The 20742-nt window shown below is 35.9% G+C and overlaps 1 protein-coding gene across 4 annotated transcripts in view; it reads left to right on the forward strand.

Moving 5' to 3' along the window:
- Positions 1-20742, forward strand: part of CBLB (Cbl proto-oncogene B) — a 222857-nt gene that overhangs the window by 104246 nt on the left and 97869 nt on the right. For all 4 annotated transcript variants that reach the window (XR_006818015.1, XM_046002091.1, XM_046002092.1 and 1 more), the window contains exons 5-7: positions 6541-6697; positions 16070-16191; positions 19258-19395. Coding sequence is in view for 3 of the 4 variants with exons in the window: in XM_046002091.1 (XP_045858047.1) it covers positions 6541-6697; positions 16070-16191; positions 19258-19395 (417 nt within the window). In the remaining variant the exon portion in view is untranslated. The remainder of the gene's footprint in view (positions 1-6540; positions 6698-16069; positions 16192-19257; positions 19396-20742) is intronic.

Raw genomic sequence — 20742 nt, forward strand, 5'->3', positions numbered from 1 at the left:
AATGCCACCAAAATAAATAACGTATTACCTGTAATTCCGAGAACCCCTTCCCCCAACCTCTCAGCAAGTTCCATACAGTCTCTGTCTGCTCATGGTATCCTGACTCCTAGCTTCATGGAATCATTCATACTTGAAATCCTACAACTATGTTCTTTAAAAAAAAAAAAAATCTGACTCCTTTCATTCTTTGTTTATGAAATGGACCCAGGTTCTGCTATGTGACAGACTGTTCATTCTTCTTGCTCCGTTGTGCAGCTATACCATACTTTACCTATTGATTCTATTCATGATGGTCATTGGGTTCTTCCTCCTCTGGGTTATCATCAGTAGTGCTATTATGAACTTTTTTAATATATTTTTAAAAACCTATATATGCATATCTGTTGGATGTATCTAGGAATGGAATTGCTGGCTTCTAGTTTCTGCATAATTTTAGAGTTAGTAGCTTTTAGGAGTTTTCTAAAGTGGCTTACCAACTGAATCACCTTTGAGCAGTGCCTAAAGGTTCCTGTTGCTTTGTGTCTTCTCCAACCCTTTGATATCCTTTGTGATTTTTTTTTTTCTTCATAAACCATACTAGGGAGGTCAAGTGGAATCTCACTGTGTTTTTAACGTATGCTTCTCTGATGACCAGTGAAGCTGAATATATCTTTGTTTATTGAACATTTTGATTTCTTTGTGTATGTGAAAATCATTTGCCCGATTTTGAGTAGTTATTATTAATATTTAGATGGGACTCTTTTGTCAGTTATATGTTTCCCCCAGTGTGTGTTTCTTTTTCCCCTTTGTTAGTGATCTCTCTTCATGAATGCAGGTTTTAATTTCTCTTTTCCTTTATCCTTTGAGCATTTTGGGTCCTGTTTAAATTTTTTGCTTGCTCTAAAGTATTGAAGATATTCTCTAGTTTCTACTAAAAAAAAACCCCTTTAACCTTAGACCTAAATATCAAAGATAAAACAATAATCTAAAATAGAATTTTTATATAGTATTAGGGAAGAGTCAAGATTCAGTTTTTTTTCCATATGTACATCCATTTGACTCAGCAGCATTTATTGAAAACATCATCCATTCCCCACTGCTGTTTAAATCTTATTTAAATCTTATCTGCATATCCAATTTCCAAATATAGTTGTATTCCTTTCTAAAATTATTGTTTTGTTCCATCTGTTTGTTTATTTTTGTGTAGTTATCACACTGTCTTTACACAGAGTGTGAATTTGTCAGTGTTGTTTTTATTGAAGATGGGCTTGATTATTCTTGGCTTTTGACATCTCTCTATAAAGTTTAGAATCAGCCTACCATTTCCTACTACAGATATATCTCCTAGAATTTTTGATTGGAGTTATATTAAATCTAAGAGTGAGTTTGGGGATTATTTATATCTTTAGAATATTGAATCTGCCAGTCCATTAAAGTGTTCTATCCCTTTGTGTCTTTTATATCTCTGTATGTGTGTGTGTTTGTGTTTATCTCTCGGCGTCACTCATCTTTTGTTAACCTCATTCCTGTTTATTTAATATTTTCAGATGCTATTGTAAAAATCAAGTATTTTTAAGTTTTAGTTTCTAATGATACATTGCTTATTTATAGAAATACAACTGATTTTATATTAGTTTTATATTCTGAAACTATGTTGAATTCTATTTCTTCTCATAGTTTAATATATAAATTCTTTTATATTTCTTTCATATAAAATCATGCCCAAGGCAAATACTGTTAAAATTTTTGTTTTTGATTCTTCTTATGATTATGGAATATATTTTAAACAGTTGTAGCATGTCTTTTATGTCTTTATTTCTAATAAACTTCTGCCTATAGAGAAAAATAAAATAATCAGTTGAACTCCCACCATGATCAGTTCTTATCAGTTAAACTGTGTATTAATCTCTCCAGACATTTTAGATAGTTTTTAGCATTGGATCATAAAGGACATACAATTTCAAAAATGCTATTCCCATTTAAGTATGTCTGGGACACTTTTCCATGACAATATTCTTTTGTACAACTGTGAATTGCTGTTAAATTATAATCATCTTTGGGGCACCAAAGTGGTTAAGCAGTGGGTTAAGCCTCTGCCTTTGGCTCAGGTCATGATCTCAGAGTCCTGGGATCCAGGCCGGCATTGGGCTCTCTGCTCGGTGGGGAGCCTGCTTCCTCCCCTCTCTCTCTCTCTGCCTGCATCTGCCTACTTGTGATCTCTCTGTCAAATAAATAAATAAGATATTTTTAAAAAAATATTATAATCTTTGAATATAGTATGTTTTATTACCATTGAGCATATTTGTTTTTGATTTTTTATTTATGAACAACACTGTATTGAAGAGACTTATGGATGGATATATGTGCTGCTCTGTGTTTATTTATTTTTGACATAATTTTGTGAGGTAAAATCCCTAGAAGTAGGCTTTCAGGGCCAAAAAATACAGGCTTTTGAAGCTTGGTGCCAAATTGCCTTTTAGAAATTCTGTATAATTCTCTGTATAATTCTCATTCACACCAGAAGTATATGACTTTTCAAATACTCTGGCCTTTGTTGAGATTTTTTTTTTTTTTTTAATTTTGGTGACAATCTCCTGACAATTTTTTGTGATCCATTCCTTTTATTTTATTTTATTTTTTTAAACTGCAAGATTTTCAAATTGGAATACCCAATACACTCTTCTACTTTTATGGAAGAGGAGAAAAGCCTAGAAGATTTGAGTGACCTGTCAGTTGCTGACCTACTGACACCTTTTCAGTTTTGTTTCCGTGTGTCTGTTTTTATCTGAAAGGACACTCACTCTGTTTTCAAGACAATAAATAAAGTTACTCTTATTTTCTTGGTAAACAGACCAAGACTTCTCATCTAACAATAATGTATTAAGTTCTTACCTCTCCTGACATGATATGAACAGACTGTTACTCTTTCTCAGTCCTCAAAAGATTTCTATGTAGTAGAGAAAGCAGGTGGAGCATAAATACTGGGCTCCTCCTCCACGTAACACTCCCTTGCTTTCCCTAGACACAGTTTAATCTAGTTATACAAATCTTAGTTGCACACTTTGTTTGTTTTGGGTAAAGGTGAATCAGATACAATTCCTGTTCTTAAGGAGCTACATCTCATGGGGTTTCTAAGGCACATCCATCTTTTTCTATAATAACTTTTGCACATGGCACACACAATATGACTTATTTACAAGTCTTTACACTTAATTAGATTGTGACTTTATTTATATTTCTGTTCTGAACTTATCAAAATGCCTGAACATATATAGTCTTTCTTTGGCAAATTATTCAACCTCCTTCGGCTTCAGTTTTCCCATCTGTATCGTGAAAATAAATAAATTATCTGCCTATTATTGTGACAAACTCCAGTAATAGATATTATAATAGCATTTGGAGGCTGGTGAAGAGAGTAGATAATCAATCAATCAATCAATAAAAATGACATCAATAAATCGCAGCTCTTATTCTTACTGGAAGTTTAAAAATCCTGAAATCATTACTATTTTAAGTGTCTGGCTAACCATTGGCCTTGTATTCCATTCTTTGTGGATTAAGAACTACTTGTACTTTTAGTAGATTTTAAAGTTAATTCACCTTGTAATTAAAGTGATTTATAATTGTAAGTGGCAAAAAGGACAGATTAAAGTATTTTTGGATTGGTGAGAGCTTGAAGCTTTTATGTTCTATTCCTTTTCTTTTTCTTCCTCGTTTCTATTCCCAGATCTCTGCCAGCACAATGAAGTTTGTATGTATTTGTGAAACAATTTTCATTAATATTTTCTCTGACTTCATCTCTAGGGAAAGAGAATAGAAACTACTACTCTCTATTGTTGCTATAGTTTAATTAAAGGTGTGAAAAGCTATCCTCTCCTTCACCTTCCCTCCCCCGCCCAACACACACATCAGGAAAGAAGGTAGCAACCTGAAATCTTGAAATACTCTTTGGAAAGGTTAGCTCCTTAGTGCAACAGTCTTAGAACTACTTCTTCTTCTTCTTCTTCTTCTTCTTCTTCTTCTTCTTCTTCTTCTTCTTTTTTTTTAAAGAAGTCATTGCTTGCCATTTCTGTTCTTCACTCATGAAACCCTCTTCCTTTTCACCATTTTCTATGGTGGGTGGCTCAGCTGATAAAAAGTATCTGTTGTACAAATTTTGTATGTAGTTAGTTAACCAGATAATGCTCTTTCTTCTTTTTTTTAAATTTATTTATTTTTTCAGCGTAATGCTCTTTCTTCTTAATCCGTGTTAAAACCCTTAATTGAACTTGTTTGGACCTTTATCACAAGTGAACTGTGAACAAGTGTCATTTACACAAGTACTGGGGAAATGTGGCTTGCTCCTTTGTAAATGATTGTTCCAAAATGGTTTGTCAGACTACAATTTTAGAAGTTCATACGTTTTTTAAGAATTTGCTCTGGGAAATCATTGGGCATTCAAGAGTTATGATCTGCAAGCACCTTAAATATTGGGATGAAAATAACTTTTTTATGATAACATATCAAAGGTGTCTAGCCAGTTGATTTACTTTTTATACTTCATAGGCAAGACAAGTTTCTCTTAACATGTGCATACAAAAGTAAAACATATAACGTTCTTAAATCAGTAGTTTTTGTATAATTTTTTAAAAATTTGAATATTACGGTTCACATCCCTTTTATGCATTGAATATTTGAACCTTAATTTGGGAAAGAAAACCGTGCTGCTTAAGCATCACTTTCGGGGTAACTGTAATGAAACTGGACACAATTGCATATTTTCACTTTGCCATAAATCAATAGCCTTCTAACATGATCATAAGAAGTTTTCCTTGTTTTCTTAAAACAGCAGCATTTTATTAACCTTAACCAGAGCCTGACGTGTGTTTCTTCTAAACGGCGTCTGATGTGGCGTGTCTCTTCGGTTCTCTGTGGTTTCCCGTTTTTTTCATACATAGAGGAAAGCCTTTTGATGTATTCAGCCTCATACTTTTCTTTCTTTTAGTGGTATATCAAACCTAAACTTTCTTATAAGATAGCATAGTATCGTCAGCCTGCCCCACCATTCATTTATTCGTCTTGCCGTAGATCACTCCTTCTCTGAATTCCTCCAGCACTTCCTTGTATATCCCACCCCACCCCACCCCAGGTTTTTTTTTTTTTTTTTTTTTTTAGTATTATGTGTCTTATTTCTACCCTGTGTGTATCTTCTTCAAGGACAGATGGTATCGTGTATTTTCATAATTGTATTTATCCACAGTGCCTTAGCAATTACGAGATCAGTGACTCTCAAGAGTGTTGCCCCAGATCAGCCAGCAGCGTCAGCATCACTTGGGAACTTAAGTTCTCCAGTCCCACCTCAGTCATAGTGAGTTAGAATATCCTGGGTTGCGGACCAGCAATTTCTGTCTTAACAAGCCCTTCAGTGATCCCTATGAATGCTCAAGTTTGACAACCACTGCAGCAGATAATTACTGAATGAATATATAATTGTACACTTACGTCAGTTCTTCACTGGGAGAATTAGTATAGCATAGGACTGATGTAGTCCATTCTGCCTGAGTCTTTTACTTCTTAAGAGATACTAATAAAGGAAAACCTAAGGCTTAAATATTTATAATCTTATCAGAGGGTATGTATAGCTTTTATGATGTCCTATTGTGAAAACTGCAGCTTAAAATTTTAAAAACATGAATGATTTCTTTCTTTCACCTATTCAGGAGTAGGCATTTAACATTCCCAAAGGAGGAAAATGAACTAAGGGAGGAATAATGGGTATTACTTATTTTCATGGTGGGTTAGGAGGTGGTGAATGTCAGAAACTGGTCAGGTGGAGGACAGAATGGGAGACTTCCTTGGATATCATTTTTTTTCTCTTCTAAATTTTTAAACTATGTAAATGTGTTACTTAATAAAAATTTTGCTGCATGATATTTAAGAAAAATGAATAAGTTTTGAATAAGTATGTTTCTATATGCTAGCCAGTGTGGTCGGCTAAACAATTTAAAATTTCCCTTTGTATTAATATGAAAGGTTAGATAATGCACTCTTTTTCTGCAGAATACAAGGAGGGTAATGGATAAAATTGCCTTCCTGACTTTCCACCTGAGCTTTCTCAAAATGGTAGATTACTCTTTTGTGCCATGAATAAAGAATTCCTACTATTGTGTGCACCCATAGTCTTAGAGTTATTTTAAGGAAATAAAGAGGAGGGAAAATTTAACTTGATTCAAAGTCAAATGATCTTATGACAAGAGGTCAGACACACAGAACTTTGACCTCATCTTTCTTTTGGATGTATTTTTAGAAATATCTTGATAGCCACGGATTGTTTGAGAGAGAAATTGACTTAGATTTTTGTCCCATTCTTAGCAAATGGAAAATAAGCCAGTTAGCAAAACCTATTACCAGTGTTCTAAATTATGAACACCTATTAGTCTTTTTTGTCAACGATTTGTCTTTTAGTACAAATGCAATTAATTATATTAATGTTATGATTGAACTGTGCTGTTTCAGTGGAAGCTAGTCTTAAAGGACACTTGATTCAATTCCTTTTTTTTTTTTTTTCTTTTCCTTGCACAGAACTATTGTACCATGGAAAGTATTCAGACAGTGCCTTCATGAGGTTCATCAGATTAGCTCTGGCCTGGAAGCAATGGCTTTGAAATCAACAATTGATTTAACTTGTAATGATTACATTTCAGTTTTTGAATTTGATATTTTTACCAGGCTTTTTCAGGTAAGCTTCCTATGTGCTTCATCCTTTCCTCCCACCTGATCTACCTCCCTGTGTGTGCACGTGAGGTGCGTGGGTTCATTTGTGTGTATGTGTGTGTGTACAGCTCTCTCACAGACACAAACATATGAGAAATAATCTCATTTTCGGTAGTCTCTAATTTTGAAGTCGCTGGTGTAAGGTTTTGGTCACTGCTGTATGTTGAGGGCTTAAGTTCGAAGGACCAAGTGCTATGAGGCTGGTGATTACTTGTTAGCTTTAAGAAGATTCAGGCAGAAGAGCTTGGTTTCTAAATTTCCTATTTAGTTTTTCACTTTAATTTGTCTTTTTAGCCCAGTGACTAACAGAATACAAATTTTACAGGTGGACGTTTGCTGAGGTTGTATCCCAACTTCTCGAACCCTTTGTCTCCTGCATTCATTTGGTGAAAATGGAAATAGTAAACTTGGCAATAAATCATAAATTTAGCAGGTTCTCTATAGGAGATTCCAATGGTGTATACTGTTTTACAACTTATATTGCTCATTCAATCATATGTTATAAACCTTTTTTCATGTCAGTAAATCTTTTTCATTAATAAAATTATTAATTTTCATTTGCTACATAATAGTCCATCAAAATAGTATGTCATTGATTTAACAAATTCCTCTTTGGGAAAATTTAGGCTTTGTTTTTGTTTTTCTTTTTTTGTTTATTCACTAATATGTATGACTGTGACATTAACCTTCTAGTCCTGTTGTTTTTATTTTTTAATCTGTCCTTTATAAATTTCTTCACATAGCTTTTCAGAAGCAAGTGTCATTGAATGATGAAAGCTGGATGCTAGCATTTTATTCTTTTGTAGATCTTCATGGAATTAGACATGAAGACTTGAAATTTGTGTCCTGAATTTGACTCTGCCACTAAATTGTTATATCATCTAAGACATTCAATTCAAGTAGTCACACAATGAAAGAATTCCCCTTAAAATCTTTATGATTGTAGTAATATAAATTCTATAGTAAGTGAGGCAAATTGATCAGAAAACAGACTTGCTTTTATTTTGATGCAATTTTTTATTGTTTTAGTCTGTAGTAAGATTTATTCTGTTTGAAACATGCTTTCAACAAATGTTGGAGTACAATATTGGTTTTCATGTTTCCCATGTTATAAGAATTTCTCTTCTCTGATTTATGATTCTCCTTGGCACGAGTTTGCAAGGATCTGGTGACTGATTTATGTAAGAAAATCAAATTGTGTGGGATTAACTTTTAATTTATGAAAGGACCTGTTAACAGAAGGCAAATTAACTCTTGTCAACAATACTTATAGAATACATTTTATTTTATTACAACTTTAAGATCATAATTGTACCTGGGTGTATAGGATAAGAAACTAGATTAATGATTGCAGAAATTGTGCTTTTGCATATTTTCAGTTTACACTAGTTTCATGGTTATTCCCTTGGTATATATAGGCACATCTAGGAGATGCTGCAGGGTCATTCAGTTCCAGACCAGTGCAATAAAATGAATATCACAATAAAGCAAGTCAGAATTTTTTTTTTTTTTTGGTTTTCTAGTGCATCTAAAAGTTACATTTACACTATACTGTAGCCTATTACATGTGTAATAGCATCATGTCCTAAAAAAGCAATGTATACACCTTAATTTAAAAATACTTCATTGCTAAAAAAAAAAGCTGACCATCACCGGAGCTTTCAGTGAGTTGTAATCTTTTTGCTGCTGGAGAGTCTTTGCCTCGGTGTTGCTGACTGCTAACTGATCAGGGTGGTGAAGGCTGGAGTGGTTGCAGCCATTTCTTAAAATAAGACAACAATGAAGTTTGCTGCGCTGATTGATCTTCTTTCCCCAACAATTTTTCCGTAGCACGTGATACTGTTTGAAAGCATTTGACCCGCAGTAGAACTTTCAATATTGGAGTCAATCCTCTCAAGCCCTGCTGCTGCTTTATCAACTAATATTCTATATCTTTTATTGTCATTTCAACAATTTTCACAGCATCTTCACCAGGGGTAGATTCTCTGTCCAGAAACCATTTTCTTCACTCATTCCTAAGGAGCAGCTCCTCAGCTGTTAAGGTTGTTATCATGAGATTGCGGTAATTCAGTTCCATCTTCAGGCTCCGCTTCTAATTCTAGTTCTCTTGCTGTTTCCACCACATCTACAGTTACTTCCTCCACAGAAGCCTTAAACCCCTCAAAGTCATCCATGAGAACTGGAATCAACCTCTTTCAAACTCCTGTGAATATTGGTATTTTGACCTCTTTCCATGAATCGCATATATTCTTAATGGGATCTAGAGTAATGAATCCTTTCCAGAAAGTTTTCGGTTAACCTTGCCCAGATCCATCAGAGGAATCACTCTCTAGAGAAGCTATAGCCTTACAAAATGTATCTTTTTAGTAATAAGACTTGAGGGCGCCTGGGTGGCCCAGTGGTTGAGCATTCAACTCTTGCTTTCGGTCCAGGTCATGATCTCATGGGTCATGATATGGAACCCTGCATCAGGTTCCACACTCAGTGGGGAATCTGCTTCAAGGACTCTCTCCCTCTACTCCTCTCATGCTCTTTCTCTCTCTCTTTCAAATAAAAAAAAAAAAAATCTTTAAAAAAAATAAAAAGACTTGAAAGGTGAAATTATTCCTTGATCCATGGGCTGTTGTGTTGACAGGAATGAAAATAATTAATCTCATTGTACATCTCCATTGGAGTCCTTGGATGACTGTGCATCAACAACAAGCACTAATATTTTTGAAAGAGAGCTTTTGCCTGGAGAAGTAGGTCTAAAAAGTAGGCTGAAACTCTTCATTAAACAAGTTTGTAAACAGGCATGTTGTCATCCAGGCTCTGTTGTTGCATTTCTAGAGACAAACAGAGTAGATGTAGCATAACTCTTGGGCCCTAGAATTTTCAGAATGGTAAATGAGCATGGACATTAACTTAAGTCACCAGCTGCATTAGCCCCTAACTAGAGAGTCAACATGTCCTTTGAAGCTTTGAAGCCAGGAACTGACTTCTCCTCCCTAGCTATGAAAGTCCTAGGTGTCATCTTCTTCCAACAGAAGGCCGTTTCATCTCCACTGAAAACCTCTTGTTTAAGGTCGCCACCTTCATTAGTGGTTTTAGCCATATCTTCTGGATAACTTGCTGCAGCTTCTACATCAATCAGCACCTGCTGCTTCACCTGGCACTTTTATGTTATGGAGATGGCTTCTTTCCTTAAACCTCATGAGCCAACCTCTGCTGGCTTCATACTTTTCTTCCGCAGTTTCCTGACCTCCTCAGCCTTCCTAGAATTAAGGAGTTAGGGCATTGCTCTAGATTAGGCTTTCATTTATGGGAAGGTTATGGCTGGTCTGGTCTGCTCTCCAGACCAGTAAAACTTTCTCTGTATCAGCAATAAGCCTGTTTTGCTTTCTTATCATTTGTGCGCTCCTTGGCCTAACACTTTTCATTTCCTTCAAGAACTTCTCCTTTGCTTTCACAACTTGGCTATTTGGTGCAGGAGGCCTGGCTCTCAGTCTGTGTTGTCTTTCAGCTTGCCTTCCTCATTCAGCTGAATCATTTCTAGTTTTTGATTTAAAGGAAGCTAAGCATGAGGTCTTTCTTTCACTTGAACATGTAGAGGACATTGTAGGGTTATTGATAGGCCTTATTTCAATATTGTTGTGTTTCAGGGAATAGAGAGCCCTAAGAGAAGGAGAGAGATGGGGGAATGGCTGGTTAGTGGAGCAGTCAGAACACACATTTATGGGTTACCTTTAACATCTTATGTGGGTGTAGTTTGTGATACCGCTGAAAATTATAGTAGCAACATTAAAGATCACAGATTACTATAACAGATATAATGATGATTTAAATATCTGAGATATTTTAAGAATCACCAAATATGGGGTGCAGGGGTGGCTCAGTCAGTTAAGTGTCTGACTCTTGACTTTGGCTCAGGTCATGATCTCAGGGTCCTGATATCAAGCCCCGTGTCTCGGGCTCTGTGCTCAGTGGGGAGTCCGCTTGAGATTCTCTCTCCCTCTCCCCCTCCCCCTGCTCGCTCTCTCTCTCTCAAATAAATAAATAAATCTTTAAAAAAAACCAAAATAATGTCAGAGACTTGGAGTGAACAAATGCTATTGGAAAATGGTGCATGATAGAATTGCTCAGTGTAGGGTTACCACAGACATTCAGTTTGCAAAAACAGAAACAACAACAACAAAGTATCTGTGAAGTGCAGTAAAGCAAAGCACAATAAAACGAGGTATGCTGGTGTAAGCCATTAGCTTACTTTTCTCAATTTTCTCTGATTTTGATGATACATTTTGTAAAAAGATGTTAGTCGATACTATTTTATAGTATTTTATAATACCATTTTATAATAGAACCTCTCCTTTCTTTAAAGGTTTTTGATAATTTTACAAATAGTTCATTTCACATAATACAAAGACATTTGAAATAGTAGAAGTTTTGTTTCTTTCCCTTGTGAAAGAAGAGAAAAAAATTATTTTCCTGTCTTAAACCTAACTGTTCATTCTAGGAAGAGTGTGTTTTTTATGGGGAGCCTGGATGACTTTTTAAATGCTAGAATGCCTCGGTTATATGTGAAAGTTATGAGGGCACTTTAATGTTGGTTAAAAGTGTTTAACCCACATTAAACAGTTACCCCAACTGTTATTTAATATGTGCACATATTTTCTTATAAGCTGTTTCACTTAAAAACAGTGCAGGTAATCTTAATACTCTAAGTTATGTGTGTCTTATTTATGTTTCCTGAGATGAGAGGAAAAGAATCTTTTTTTTTTTTTTAAGGATTTTATTTATTTATTTGACAGACAAAGATCACAAGTAGGCAGAGAAGCAGGCAGAGAGAGAGGGGGGAAGCAGGCTCCCTGCCAAGCAGAGAGCCCAATGCGGGGCTCGATCTCAGGACCTTGAGATCATGACCTGAGCTGAAGGCAGAGGCTTTAACCACTGAGCCACGCAGGCGCCTCAAAAGAATCTTTTTAAGTAGAGTTACCATGAAAGTTTTTTAATTTATTTTTTGTTATGTTATGTGAGTCCCTCTGCAGTACATTATTAGTTTTTGATGTGGTGTTCTATGATTCATTTTATGTGTGTAACACCCAGTGCTCCTTGCAATACGTGCTCTCCTTAATATCCATCACCAGATATTTAAATCATCATTATATCACCCATCCTATCTGCCTCCCCTCTGAAACCCTCAGTTTGATTCCCAGAGTCCACACTCTCATGGTTCATCTCCCTCTCTGATTCCCCCTCCTTCATTTTTCCCTTCCTTCTCATAACGTCCTCCATGGTATTCCTTATTTACCACAAATAAATGAAACCATATGATAATTGTCTTTCTCTGCTTGACTTATTTCACTCAGCATAATTTCCTCCAGTCCCTTCCATGTTGAGATAAAAGTTGGGTATTCATCCTTTCTGATGGCTGAGTAATATTCCAGTGTATATATGGACCACATCTTTACCCATTTGTCTGTCGAAGGGCATCTTGGCTCTTTCCACAGTTTGGCTATTGTGGACACTGCTGCTATGAACCTTGGGGTACATGTGGCCCTTCTGTTCACTACATCTGTATCTTTGGGGTAAATACCCAGTAGTACAATTGCTAGGTCAGAGGGTAGCTCTATTTTTAACTTTGTGAGGAACCTCCACACTGTTTTCCAAAGTGGCTGCACCAGTTTGCATTCCCACCAATAGTGTAAGAGTGTTGCCCTTTCTCCACGCCTCTCCAACATTTGTTTCTTGCCTTGTCAATTTTTCCTATTCTAACCGGTATAAGGTGGTATCACAATGTGGTTTTGATTTGAATTTCTCTGATGGCTAATGATGATGAACATTTTTTCATGTGTCTGTTAGCCATTTGTATGTCTTCTTTGGGGAAGTATCTGTTCATGTCTTCTGCTTATTTTTTGACTTGATTATTTGTTTTTTGGGTATTGAGTTTGAGAAATTTTAGATAACAAAACCAAAAAATACCTGTGGACCAAACATGCCTAGTCTCTTTTATTTTTTTCATTTTTTTTTCCTGTCTCTTTTAAAGGATATAATTGTGGAAGTAAATGAAGAACTCTAGTTAGCTCCGTTACACCTCTGTGATTCTTCACTTCTTTTGGTTTCATTATTCAGATGCTTTAACTAATCATACATGTACCTTAAAATTAGTTCCATGCATAGAAAAGTAAATGTATTAACTTTTACTGTTATTTTATTTTTATACAACTTTAAAAATTGAGTAGTAGGTTTTCTTAAGTTATAATTATGCATCCTGTATGAAGAATATTTTGTGAATACTGTTACTGGATAAACATATATTCCTCTGCAGTCACAGTGGTGATGGTTCATTAGCAGTGAATTCTAACACCTCTAAGTTGGTGGTAGTAGGGTATTTAGCAGGATGGGCTCTGAAAGTGGGTGAGGTACATACTCAAGATTGGAATCTCACATAGCAGAAGGGTTTGAAGATCTCATCACTGGGGACTAGGAGATGAATTTGAGAATTGTCTGGGAAATGAAATAAGGGAAGAAAAGACTGTAAAGCTGGTTACGAGTTACATTCTTTTCCTCGCTTCCCTTATCCTCACATTCTGCCAGAACTTGAGCAAATGCTGGGAAGTCATTGGTACAGTCTTGCAGTGGCTACCTCCCTCATTTCCTCTTTCTTCTGCCTTTAATCTTCTCTTTCTCCTCTCCAGGTAGTTCAGAGATGCTGGGATTGGCAGGTGCTAAAATCCTGGAATGGAAATAGGGGGATTTTGCCTCTCTCTTCCCTCTCCCTGGGCTGTTGCTCCCCTTCTCCTTCCATTTCCCTGCTACTAGAGAAGATTGGGTTACTGAGAAATGGGGCAAGAGATCTGAGGGGTGGTGGCGTAAGGAATATGTGATTTGGGGGAATGTATTTGTGACTATGGAATGTACAGCATCAATGGAATAGGGAGCAAAAGAAGAGGGAAGTCATCTGTTACAGCGAGGAATAAGAGAGTGGATCTGGACAGACCAGTCCAGACCCCTCTTCTAACAGAAGTTATAAGTCAATAAAGGGCTATTCTTGAAAATAGTAGTATTTTGGAAGAATGGAATAGCTTCTTCAATTCACTCAATTTCAGTAGTCATTTAAGAATCTCTAAATTTTGTGTTAGTGGGTGTGAAAACATTTCCTTTAATCTAAAAACAAATTGCAAAAATATTCTTATCCTCCAAAGCATTTTATTTTGCCTTCTTTAAGCCATTAGTTGGCAAAATTCTTTAAGCAAAACAAAACCAAAAAAAAAAAAAAACACCAAAAACCAAAAAAACACCCCAACAACAACACGTAACTACCATGTGTTTCTGAATGTGGGTTGCATTCACTAGAAAAACAGGACACAGACTCTTTCTATTACACAAATATTTTTGTAGTTAGAAGCTAGCCCTCTGGATTATGTACCAAGAAATGGTTGCTTAATACTGTAGCAGCTGGCTCAGAACTACAGTTTCTTTTTTCTTTTTTTTTTCAGTTGTATTCCGATCTGCACATTGGTTCTCTGTAAAGTTCAGCACTTTTTTAAACAACTCTTCCATTAGTTTTTGTAGACTTTATGGAAGTGACCCAAATATTTTATATTCTCTCCATCCTTGTTCTTTGTAGATGGGGAAGTAGAACAAAACAAAATAAAACCCATCGCCTCTACTAGCAGTTATTTCTCACTTAAAAAAAAAAAAAATATATATATATATATACTGATATTCCAAGTATTGTTTATGTAATTTTTAGTCATGATTTTAGATGAAAATTAGAAACATGTCCCCTCCACCAAATACTTGGACACCTCTCGTAATAGTATCCTCCGGAGATCCTTTTTGCCCAGTTAGATATTTTAGCATGCCGGGGGAATACCCCAGAGGTTTTTCTTGTTATGTCAGAAAAGGTTAAAGAACTCTTCATTACTAAATCTTTCTTTCCCTTATTATCCTCATCTCAAGAGATATAATCCTTGAAGAATTCTGCCTTGTGAATCCGAAACTTGCTTAACAATAATGAGGAACAAGTCTCAAAGCAAACAAAAGCAAGAGCCCTCTACCAATGAGCATATCTAGGATGACCACTTCAGTAACGCTCACTTGGCAACATCAAATACCTTTTTTCTTCTTTTCTATAGAAGATATGAGTTAATAATCTGGCACATCAGATAGAGTATGCTGCCAAGTCCTTGGAATAAATGTAGCTTCAGCCTTATGGTCGAGATGATTCATGCACATCCTCAAGCAAAACGGTCTATCACTGGCTACCTTTTTTTCTCTTGCCCTGGTAACTGGAGGGGTAACTGAGCACCTGAAAGAATGGTACAAACTCTATGTGTGTTCATTTGTGTATTTCTGTGTACGATCTTTAACGTACTCACTACTAAATCATAAACCTTCTGTAATTGTGCAAGAATTAACCAAATGTGAGCACAGTAGTATGTTACCATGGAAAGAATGGTAGGTTGGGAGCCAAGGCCTTTTAAACAAGTTACTAGTTAGAGGAGCTTTTCAACAATCACACCTCCCTGATCACTGTATTTTGAGACTGCATCAGTGCTGATATCCCTTTGGTGAGCAAGACAGGCACGTTCCTTATTCTCATGTAGCTTCTGGTTAATGTGTGACCGGTGCCAAATCACTTGCATTCCTGGTATAACTTCTTGTTCTATAAAATTGGATACTTTAAAGGTACAGATGTGAACAAAACAGACCATGGGAGATAAGGAATGTGATGAGAGCTAACAGTTTTCAATAGAGTGGTCTGAGAAGGCTTCATTGAGGAAGCAGTACTGGAGAGCAATCACTTAGGTCATTGGAGGAAGAATTCTGGTAGAGGCATCAGCAAATATAAAGCCTCTGGGGCAGGAAAGTACCTTTGTTTTCAAGCCCACTACAAAGAAGCCAGGGTGCCTGGAGAAGAGGCAGAAAGTAGAGAAGTCACAATAGATGGGGAGGAATGGGAACTGGGCATCAACCCTGTAAAGTCCTTTCAGACCATTTGTAAGGACGTTGGCTTTTACTCAAAGTTAGAGGATTTTGAACAGAAAAGTGATGTGTTTTATATTTCAGAATTACCACAAATGCTGTGTTGGGAATAGAATTTCTGACGAAAGTATGTAGTTTTTCTTTTGGTTCTCTGTATTCTGTCCTGTTTTCTGCCTAATATTTCTCTAAAAAGAGAGCAAGGTATTGCATGTTTGCTGTTAGATGGTAAAGGTTGACCTAAGCTACCGAAGCTCATATTCACTTAAAAAATATCTAGGAGATTTCAGTAACTATATTAAATGATGTATTGGTGTATAATTGGTGGTTGATGTTATCTAGATAATATCTTTTCATTTATTCATATTTTTAGCCTTGGGGCTCTATTTTACGGAATTGGAATTTCTTAGCTGTAACACATCCGGGTTACATGGCATTTCTCACATATGATGAAGTTAAAGCACGACTGCAGAAGTACAGCACCAAACCTGGAAGGTAAGATTTTTCAGCAGCAATATTATGTGGTATATCTAATGAGGAAAAGTCATCTCTTGTTCATTTTTAAGTAAATCAGTAACACCCATGGGGACAGAGGGAAGAAAATGCTAATAGACCACATTCTTAATTGAATCCTTTTAATCCATTCATGATACTTATACTGAAACTCTATGTTCGTGAAGTGAAGGAGGATATGGTACCATGTAATTTGATAAACTTAGAAATTCATTAAGTCTCAGAGCTCTGATTTTCAAATTGGTAGAGGGTATTGTCTGTTTCATGGCACCTGTGTTTGTATATAAAATTTTATGTGTATATTGGAATACTTGAATATTTTGCTGAAGACAAAATAAATCAGTTTCATGTCAGAACTTTAGGGTATTTTTCAAGATCTTCAATTTGGTTCTATGATAAACACTTACACTTACATATAATATAAACAAATATAAGTACATATAAGTATACATATATGTGTATGTTGAGCACACATAAGTATATAAACATATATAAGCCTATTGTTACAATCCAACCAATTTCTTGTCCTTAAGAATTTCTTCTGTAGTACCTTGTCATTCTTTGTAGCTTCAGAATTTATGTTTTATTTCCCAGGTGATGAAACGAGGTGAAACTCAGAGGTTGGCCGTTTTGTCAGCCCGTGTGGCTTTGGCTGAAATATCTTGCCTTATCAATGACAAATCTGGGATCTCAAAATCTGTTTCTTTCCTCATTCATGCATTTTCCCCATGTGCCATTTAGAAATGCATTACATAGTAGGCATTTGTGCTATGGCCAGCAGTGTGCTGGGTGTGGCAGCAGTGACGGTGGACACCTGTCCTCCTCATACAGTGATGTTTTGGTAGGAGATGCCATCCCAACATCCATGAGTACTCTGATTTCCATATAGGAGCATTTCATTATAGGAATGCATTTGGTTGTTTTTTTAGGGTTATGTTTTTCTGCTAATGCCATATTTATCTCATTGGTTGTGCAAATGGTGTTTGTCCTTTAACAAAGTGGTTTCCAGTACAAGCCAATACTGTTGATTCCTTTTTCTCTGCCATGATAAAAATTTCCATCTTTTTTATTTTTAAGGATTTATGTGATATATAAAAAGAAGGTAGTGGGGACAGAGAACAGTTTGGCTCCTATTGAAGACTTCTGTTTAGATTAAGGAGAGTTGGTTCTCGTTAAGATGCTGACAGTGGCTTAGATGAGTCATTCTGTTTTGGTCAAGGATCTCTCATAACCAGATTTTTCCATAACTTCTGCTCTGTAGATTGGGATCAAAGTATCTTCTTGTTTTTGGATTCTGATTTGAATGATGTGCTATGTTTGGAATTACACAATCATACAAATTTAATGCAGAAATTATTTGTGAAATTAAGAAACCGAGTCCCTTTTGTGTTTTCTTGTTCAAGATTATGGAGACAAATAATGTTGGGAGAGAACACTGTTGGGAGCAAAAGCCAGGCCTCATCACTATGGGAATAGTTCCTTTAATAAAAGGACAGTGCCCTCGAAAGGATGTCTGCCTTTTCTTCCCAATTTAACAATATATTCTACTAAGTTTTTGGCAAAGATGAAATGGTCAGTCTGTGGTAAATCATTTAAAGTGTGATGTGGTATTTAAAATGTAAAGTTTAGGAAAACTTGGTGAACAGATCAAATGATTTTGATAAATACTTGTTTTACAGAATAACTGTTTAACGGTTTCTTCCCCTTGGAAGTTTCTTTAGCTTCATGCTACAGAAAATAGTAAGACCTATTGCAAGGACATTTGAGTTTCTCAGGTTTTGCTTTTTGGAGGGATCCAGTTGAGAACTAGAAGTCTGTGTGGAATTATTTTGTCTGTAATTCTGACTAAGGGGTCCAGTAATTGGCAGGCTGATAGCCTATTGCAGGCTCTGTGGAAGAATACATTTTTGGACTTTTCTTGAGGAGTTCTTTCCAAAGGTTCTAAACAAGTGTGAAGTTCTTACTATTTAGAAATCACAACTTCCTCCTTTCCTTAGAAACCCCATTTTCTTCAAAGATGAAATCACCTTGCAGTACCAGATACACAAATTAATTAAACTGAATGACTGTACAGCTATTATTTATGTTAATTTATCCTGCAAAGTTATTTTTATAGTACTTGGTTCATCAGTAACTAATGTACATTAGGAGATAAAAGTTTCTGTCGTGTATGTAGAACGATCAGCGTATTCAAATATAGCCAACAAATTGTTGACCTACTTTTGAGTTGCTCAAGGGCTTATAAAACCCAGATATGGTTATCATGATGGCAAGATTGCGTGCAATACACTTAAGTAAAGATAAGTGATCTCAAATGAAATAAGCAGATAGCTATATTAATAAATAAATAACAATGAATTTAAAACCAAGTCACAGTCTCCTTGTCATTGTCATTAATTTGATTTCTATTTTTAAACTATTTTAACTTCCTGTTGCAAGACATTGAACTAGACAGGGTTGGGTGGCAGCCATGAGCTTAATCTAGTTTGTCTTCTCATTAATATAGCTCATCTCTTTTGATCTTTCATTTAAAAGTGAGGTGAATGGCTGGAACGTTCCAAAGACCAAAAAATATTTTTAAACAAGTCATTAAATTAATAATTTAGAGTCATTAACTTAAATTGCATAATTTTAAATTACAAAGCGATATATTGAATTCCATGGTAGAAACTGACTCAACCTCTCTTTAAGTATGGTGAACAAATTAAATTTTTTACTTTGCTTTCCGAAAAACGACTTCTGTCCTCGCCAGTTCATCCTGAGCACCCGCTGGTGGGGATGGCAGTAGACCCTTTGATACTGAAGTGGATCCACCTCAGTTCCTTTGTCCGATAGCCCTGGTGGTGTTGAACTGGAATTACTGTCAGTGCTGCTTTTACAGATCAATGAACAGAGAAGGACAATGGTGTAAAAATCAGAAGAGAAGACCTTATTTCGGTTATTCTAAACGATTCCATTTATTCTTTGACTTTAAAGAAGTCCAACAGATGTGTAGTAGTTAACATACACTTTGAATGTGACTAAACATCATTTTATCATGCTTTACAGCTACATTTTCCGGTTAAGCTGCACCAGATTGGGACAGTGGGCCATCGGCTACGTGACAGGGGATGGCAATATCTTACAGACCATCCCACATAATAAGCCCTTATTTCAAGCCCTGATTGACGGCAGCAGGGAAGGATTGTGAGTATGAGAAATGGGAGTCGGGGTGCTTATTATTCACCGATCGAAAGACAGACACTGCTTTGCGATGGAGGGAAAAGATAGTGAGGCTCATGATCTGGCTGGTTTGTTTTTTTTATTTCAAGACCGAAGAGTGGAGTGCTCCTGAGTTCTAATCGTTCTTCTCTTCAGATACTCATTTTAAAGTAACCGGTTTGAACTAAACTGCATATGACAGCCAGTAAATTCCAGTATCAGATTAGAACATGAGTTTGTATCTTTCATGGGGCGGGGGGGGGGGGGGAATCACTTAAAAGTAGTTTGAAATAGATGAAAAAACTTATTAAAAAGATAATTTTTTAAAATAAATGACTTTCTCCTGCTTCATGTAACCCTCAAGTTGCTAGTTTTCCTTTTTGTTGGACTAGAAGTACCAGATTTTCTCTTTCTTATGCTTTTCTTACCTCTTCCCCCCTTTTTCTCTTTGTGTCTTTCTTCCTTTAGTCACACTGATATTCAATCCCTATTCCAGAATTATATGTTAAGAGCTGAATTCAGTTTAACTTAAGCTATTCTTTTTTAAAATTTAAAAATAAGTAAATTCTCTTTTGTCTTTTAGAATAAGAATGACTTTTTTTCTCCACAAAGTTTAGACCATCTGATAGGAACCTTCCTAGTAAATATCTCTCATTTGTTTTAGTCCTGTGCCATTCCCTTTATCTTTTTATTCTCTTTTCTGTGTTGTTTTGTTCTGTTGTCATATCATCATGCTCACTTTTCTTGCCCTTTGCCCTTACTGAGTAACTCGGGGATGGATGTTCCTTTATTTGCTACAGCACAGATTGTGATAGAAACCTAGCAGGAGAAAGCCCACAAGAGTTAGTAAAGAGAAAATAATTTAAATTATACCTTTTCTAATAATTGCAAAGAAGAAAAAAAAAGTGATAGGATACATATGAAGAAAAAATGCATTTTTTGTAAGTTATGAGCTTTCAAAAAATAGTTACGTAAGGATTGTATGGCAAACTGGTAACAAGTTTGTATTTCTGTTTTTTTAAACTTATCATACATTTGTTATCCTCAATTATTTAAACCTTACTTGTAATGCATCTAAGGATCATATATGTAACTTTTTAGATTTAGATTTTATTTTTTTTTAATTTTTATTTATTTGACAGATAGAGATCACAAGTAGGCAGAGAGGCAGGCAGAGAGAGAGAGAGGAGGAAGCAGGCTCCCTGCCAAGCAGAGAGCCCGATGCGGGGCTCGATCCCAGGACCCTGGGATCATGACCTGAGCGAAAGGCAGAGGCTTTAACCCACTGAGCCACCCAGGCGCCCCCATATATGTAACTTTTGATTCACTGTG

This window comes from Meles meles, chromosome 4 (genome assembly GCF_922984935.1).
Source record: "Meles meles chromosome 4, mMelMel3.1 paternal haplotype, whole genome shotgun sequence".
NCBI lineage: Eukaryota > Metazoa > Chordata > Mammalia > Carnivora > Mustelidae > Meles > Meles meles.